The sequence below is a fragment of the Antedon mediterranea genome, chromosome 3 (genome assembly GCF_964355755.1).
Source record: "Antedon mediterranea chromosome 3, ecAntMedi1.1, whole genome shotgun sequence".
Classification (NCBI taxonomy): Eukaryota; Metazoa; Echinodermata; class Crinoidea; order Comatulida; family Antedonidae; genus Antedon; species Antedon mediterranea.
The window spans coordinates 32,688,673-32,695,762 of NC_092672.1; the positions used below are offsets into that span (position 1 = coordinate 32,688,673).

Consider the following 7,090-nt stretch of genomic DNA (forward strand, 5'->3'; position numbering starts at 1 on the left):
TACAATGAGTACATTGAGCACATGAGTAATGTAATGATACAATTAGACTAGGCTATGAATGAGGTAGGTGCCACCCGGAGAGGTAGAAATTCTCATATGACTTTTCTAGACCAGTTTTTTCTGGGGAATCCAAATATATTGGGTAAACGGGCTGTAACCTGAGAACTTTCGCGTGAGGGCGCTTTTTTCAAAATGGCTGCCAGTTACCGTAGACTATGATATCTTGGCAACCACTGGTCATAGAGAGTTGATTTTGGTGTCAAATTGTTCGGAATGTACATGTTCCTATTTGATGTAATAGAACATTTTGTCAGAAAATGGCCGGAAATACCTCTATTGACCTTTGACCCAATATCTAACAGATATCATATCTTCATAACTACTCGACACAGAAAGTTGTAATTGGTGTCAAACTCTCCAGAATATAGATGTTTATATTCAAACTAATAGAACATTATCTGTAAAAATGACCGGAAATAACGTTACTGACCTTTGACCCAAAATGCAAGACATTTCTCCCATCTGATCTCGTTAATCTTGTCAATTAATTCATTTTGTGCCAATTGGAGGTTGACATTCTCATATTATTTTCTGGACCAGTTTTTCATGTGCAATCCGAATATATGAGATAAATAAGCCATAACAAGGCCAAGAATTTAATTCTCTTTTACTACATACATGCTTCCCTTTAGTGTTTCAGACTGTATGTCGTGTATTAATCTTCAAGATCGCTCACATCACTGCAATCTGAAAAGTCTTCATATTCATTATGTGTAAACAGTTCCTGGACATCAGTGGGCATCACTGTCTCAATCCATTTAGGCTCCATTTGTTCGTTCCATCCATTGTGTGTACTGTTGTTGACAAAATCATTGACGTCTGCTGATTGCCATTCTTTAGTAATGAAGTTTGCTCTAAGTATATGAAACTCAAGGGTCTGCTGACATAGTGGCAGTAATGATATATCTGTAATCTTGTTGTGTCACGTCTGGAAAACTTTCTGTTGAAGGTATCATATCTTGCTTGATTTACACTTTCCCCCTTCACTCCATACAATAGTGAAACATACTCTTCAAGTTCCTCATACAACTCTTTTGATGGAACATCTGACACTCCAAGGTTGCAGAATGCGTCAACAAATTTTGCTTTTGATTCCAGAAGCTTCCAGCAGGTACGTTTTCCTTTCCGAAAGAAAGCGGAGTTATAATCGTTACCTGTGAAAGCATGGAATCCAATAAGGGATGATTTCTGCGCTTTTGTTAAATCAATGTCACTCAATTTCAGTACCTTTCGGTATTTCCCAGTGTTTGTATCAATAATTACCCTCTGCCCATCATCTATGAAATGAGATAGTGCAATGACTGGAATATCAATGTCTCCAGAATGGGAACGAATTATTGCTACGCCTTGATTGTTATTTGTTAAAGCATGCTTTGCATGCAGGATGACTTTCGTGTAGGCTTCTTCTTCCGGCTACTATTAAGCTCCGGAACCAATACAACATCTCAGTTAGTAACGTAGATGCATTCTTTGTACGATGAAAAGTAGGTAACATCAATCCTCATATCTGTTGGAATGCTTTCTTTCTTTGATACTAGTACACAGCGAATAAGCTCAATCAATCTGGTCTTGTTCTCGCCGTTGGCAAGGAAATTGTTGAAATCACGGCCAACTTTAATATTGTTGAGCTTACAATTACTTTTGGTGCAATACCGCGTATGTTTCTCTCAACAGACTTAATGCTTTTTGGCAGGTATGCATCGGTAACAATATCAACACGCTTGTATCCTTTAGGGATGCTGTTGAAAACCTTTGCTACAAGATCCTCGTACGTATCAGGGTAAGATGTAAATGTTCTGATTAGTGCCATCAAGTCAACAACATAGGCAATGACAGTAGCCTTTGCTGGCAGTGCCCGACCAGGATCTATAACATCTGTTGAACTTTCGATGAGAATTTCCATTAGGACACTTTTCTGAGTTGTTCGTCTTGTCCCATCTGCATTAGCAAGGCTTAGCGGGACAGGGGTAAGTGGATACTCAAAGGCTTTCTTAAAGTCAATTATTCTACCATGCTTTGTTGAGGTGGCAAGAAGCTTTCCTAAAACATCCCGATTAGCTTATATTACTTTTACTTTCCCATTTGCCTGGATTTCTAGTTTCTTCCCACTATTCGAAAATAAAGTGAGATGATGTTATGGATCCTGGTCGAGCACTGCGAGAAACAGACGCGGTATTGCACCAAAAGTAATTGTAAGCTCAAAAATATCAAAGTTGCCCCGTGATTTCAACAATTTCCTTGCCAACGGCGAGAACAAGACCAGATTGATTGAGCTTATTCGCTGTGTACTAGTGTCAAAGAAAGAAAGCATTCTAACAGATATGAGGAGTGATGTTATTTACTTTTCATCGTACAAAGAATGCATCTACGTAATACTAAACTGAGATGTTGTATTGGTTCCGGAGCTTAATAGTAGCCAAGAAGAAGCCGACACGAAAGTCATCCTGCATGCAAAGCATGCTTTAACAAATAACAATCAAGGCGTAGCAATAATTCGTTCCCATTCTGGAGACATTGACATTCCAGTCATTTCACTATCTCATTTCATAGATGATGGGCAGAGGGTAATTATTGATACAAACACTGGGAAATACCGAAATGTACTGAAATTGAGTGACATTGATTTAAAAAAAGCGCAGAAATCATCCCTTATTGGATTCCATGCTTTCACAGGTAACGAGTATAACTCCGCTTTCGTTCGGAAAGGAAAACGTACCTGCTGGAAGCTTCTGGAATCAAAAGCAACATTTGTTGACACATTCTGCAACCTTGGAGTGTCAGATGTTCCATCAAAAGAGTTGTATGAGGAACTTGAAGAGTATGTTTCACCATTGTATGGAGTGAAGGGGAAAAGTGTAAATCAAGCAAGATATGATATCTTCAACAGAAAGTTTTCCAGACACAACAAGATTACAGATATATCATTACTGCCACTATGTCAGCAGACCTTTGAGTTTCATATACTTAGAGCAAACTTCATTACTAAAGAATGGCAATCAGCAGACGTCAATGATTTTGTCAACAACAGTACACACAATGGATGGAACGAACAAATGGAGCCTAAATGGATTGAGACAGTGATTCTCACTGATGTCCAGGAACTGTTTACACATAATGAATATGAAGACTTTTCAGATTGCAGTGATGTGAGCGATCTTGAAGATTAATACACGACATACAGACTGAAACACTAAAGGGAAGCATGTATGTAGTAAAAGAATTAAATTCTTGGCCTTGTTATGGCTTATTTATCTCATATATTCGGATTGCACATGAAAAACTGGTCCAGAAAATAATATGAGAATGTCAACCTCTAATTGGCACAAAATGAATTAATTGACAGGATTAACGTGATCAGATAGGAGAAATGTCTTGCATTTTGGGTCAAAGGTCAGTAACGTTATTTCCGGTCATTTTTACAGATAATGTTCTATTAGTTTGAATATAAACATCTATATTTTGGAGAGTTTGACACCAATTACAACTTTCTGTGTCGAGTAGTTACGGAGATATGATATCTGTTAGATATTGGGTCAAAGGTCAATAGAGGTATTTCCGGCCATTTTCTGACAAAATGTTCTATTACATCAAATAGGAACATGTACATTCCAAACAATTTGACACCAAAATCAACTCTCTATGACCAGTGGTTGCCAAGATATCATAGTCTACTGTAACTGGCAGCCATTTTGAAAAAAGCGCCCTCACGCAAAAGTTCTCAGGTTACAGCCCGTTTACCCAATATATTTGGATTCCCCAGAAAAAAACTGGTCTAGAAAAGTTATATGAGAATTTCTACCTCTCCGGGTGGCACCTACCTCATTCATAGCCTAGTCTAAATACAATATAATTGACATTAACTAACTTTCAGTACAACTGATATCTCACTCCTACCATTGCATTTTATATATAATAGTATAAGGAAAGAAAAAAAAATTCCTCTATGTTATACACTCTTTACACGTTTTTCAATCCTTAACAATGTACGTATAATTTACCACAGAATTCTTAATTTTATAACTCTTTTTATCTCTTTCAGGCAATGAAAAAAAAAAAAAAAAAAAAAAAAAAAAAAAAAGTTATATTTTACTTTACCTAAATATCAATTTTATAAACGTTAATTTTATACCTTGCTAAATTGTTACGGTCCATATCTGACCACATTTTTTTTTGCCTTTTCTTTATTTATTAAAAACTCACAATTGATTATATCTTCTAACTCCGCAGTGAACATTAACCATGGACATTTTTTAACAAGTCCTAGTCCTGTGTTTGACTTTATTTTTATAAACACAGAAAGTTAAAATGGAAAATATTTCATTAATTTTGATATCATATTTTCCAAGTAAAATTTTCTCCCATGTAACTTCCTGAGTAAATGCAAAACATGTTTTCAACATAGCGCAACATTTTACCCAGCAATGCTTTGCTTAGTCGTTTTAGTATTTCTGGTCTTTGTGCACATGGCGTATGTCGAATACTTTGATGATGTCGCATACATTGAGTGATGCTACTCAAGTACTCTGTTCGACGTGGTTACTGGATGGAAAGTTGTGTAGTAACTTTATACAAATGATAACATATTGGTTAATCATTTAGTTTAATTTTAGGTTGCTTCTGAGCGCGAACAATATAACATTTTGTATCAATATTTTTCATATCTTGAATAGCCTTCGATGCAGCGTCATGGTTTTCAAAGCTTACAAAACCGAAGCCTCTGCTTTTTGAATTTTCATCACGCATCACTTTCGCACTGACGATTTTTCCATATTTACTAAACTTTTCAACCAGTTGATCATCTGTAATATCAAGGTTCAAGTTCTTGACATAAACGTTTATGTAACTCTTCATTTTATCAACCTTCTCGGCAGCTCTGGCTTTACGACGAATCATATGACTTAGATATACTTGTTTTCCATTGTGCAACATGCCGTTGACTTTACTTATAGCCTTTGAGGCAGCATCTTCACTCTTAAATTGGATAAACCCATAGCCTTTAGACTCATTGTTTTCATCACATAGAATCTTACAAGACAAAATTTTACCAAACACTGAAAATGCGTCATACAGAGCTTTGTTATCAATTGCCTTGTCCAGATTTGCAATAAAGACGTCTCTCATCATGCCAGGTAAACTTGAATTACGTTTGGACCCCATGATATCTTTGCTATTACCAGTTGACGTGGTTACATGATGCGTTGTTTTGCGAGGAATCCAACCGAGATATACTTCTTTTCCATTGTGCAACATGCCATTGACTTTACGTATAGCCTTTGAGGCAGCCTCTTCTTTCTCAAATTGGATAAACCCATAGCTATTAGACTCATTGTTTTCATCACACTGAATCTTACAAGATAACATGTTACCAAACTCTGAAAATATATCATTCAGAGCTTTGTTATCAATTGCCTTGTCTAAGTTGTCAAAGTAGATATATCCTGTGTGGATAGAATTTCTCCAATCTCTAGGAGGATGTGATAGTGTAGGTGATGTGACCACATTTGTCTTCTGAGGAATGTTCTGGGTTTGGTTAGGTGGTATTATTTGTTTTGCACCCAGCAAATTGCGTGAATAATATAAAGCAGGATATATCGGACTTGTATAGCTGAAATGTCTCCCTTCACTGGATGGTGAAACAGCAGGTATTTGACCAGTCTTTCGCCATAACATACATTTTACTCGTAGATTACGCTGTGATCGAAAGTTAAAATGTTGGGACATGTCATTTATATACCAGGATTTTTCTGTTTTGGGTAACCGGTATGAATGTTCTTCATCTCGATCAATGCTGTAAACCTCAATAAATTGTGCCTGTCGAGCAACAGAACTAAAAAAATCCGTATTACCTCCTTTTGAATTTTCCAAATACAAAATAAAGGCACCTGGTTTAGCTTGGTTTAGAAGTCTTCGTAGTGTCTGTTGTGAATTCGGTAGTGCCTTTATAGCCGATATAAACTTACTACATGTAATCAGATCTGCACTAGCTATGGCTTTTACATGATCATGTGAAATATATCCTCTAATACCGACTTCAAAATGAAGATAGTCAACTGATACGCTTGATTTTCCACTTAGACTTGATAATAAACAATTAAATGCAATTTTCCAATTGAGATGTCGATCCAAAACCGTCGCACGAATCATTACTTCTGTATAACCGTTACTGTTGAGAAACATCTTAACACCAAACAAGTCCGTTCCCGGGCCTCCACCCAAAGCGCAGACATTTAGACAGCCACGACGTGAAATAATGTCCAATAGAGTGTTTAAATGACCGTGATCAAAACATTGTTGTAGACTGTCGGAAATACCATAACATAATACGGGAAAATATAGAAACACATAACAGGCTTGGTACGCAGGATCGTCAAAATCTACATCTCCGCCACCATCTTTCAGCGATGAGCCTTTATAAGCGTTACACAGTTGTTCAATGCAATTAGCCAGTTTATCACGACCTTTGTTGGAATACTTTAAAATTTCATGTACTCCATACTTTATAAGAATCAGAACAGGTTTGCCTAGAGGCCAAGTCTGGTAATTATCCATTTTTCAGTGCTAGGCCTATGGGTTGCGTATGCAGTAGTAGTATAAGATGTATAATATGATGATAACTAAAATGTTTAGAAATTTCCAAACTTTAGTCATTACTATTTTTAGAAGTCATGACAAGTTAGCCATGCATGCGATCATAACAATGTTCAATTCATTACAATATACCTACTTATATAACGCGATCGATACCGACAGAAAAATCGGCAGTAAACATTCAGAATTTAAGCTTAATCATTATAACAAGTTAAAAAGAATTGTAATTGACAATATGTGTTAGTTCTTAGAATATATTGGTCATGTGACTGTCCTTTTCAAAATGTAGGTACAGTATGTATTTAATCATGGATTCTTTAATCCATGATTTAATAAAGTGATTATGATTGGTTGATCTCTATTATAAGGAAAACAATACACACACAGTGTATGATAGCTACAGACTACCTGGGCCATGGAAGGCTATCAAATAGCCTTGCCT

General features: G+C 36.4%; 1 protein-coding gene across 1 annotated transcript; it reads right to left on the reverse strand.

Moving 5' to 3' along the window:
• Positions 1 to 3,158: 3,158 nt before the first annotated feature.
• On the reverse strand, positions 3,159 to 6,654 carry LOC140045256 (uncharacterized). The gene has a single exon (XM_072090086.1). It carries the CDS (start codon positions 6,607 to 6,609, stop codon positions 4,648 to 4,650), a length of 1,962 nt encoding a protein of 653 aa, XP_071946187.1. The 5' UTR covers positions 6,610 to 6,654; the 3' UTR covers positions 3,159 to 4,647.
• Positions 6,655 to 7,090: the final 436 nt, after the last annotated feature.

Bases quoted from the DNA above. Each gene is read 5' to 3' on its own strand.
- LOC140045256 (XM_072090086.1), bottom strand. From the start codon at position 6,609: ATGGATAATTACCAGACTTGGCCTCTAGGCAAACCTGTTCTGATTCTT.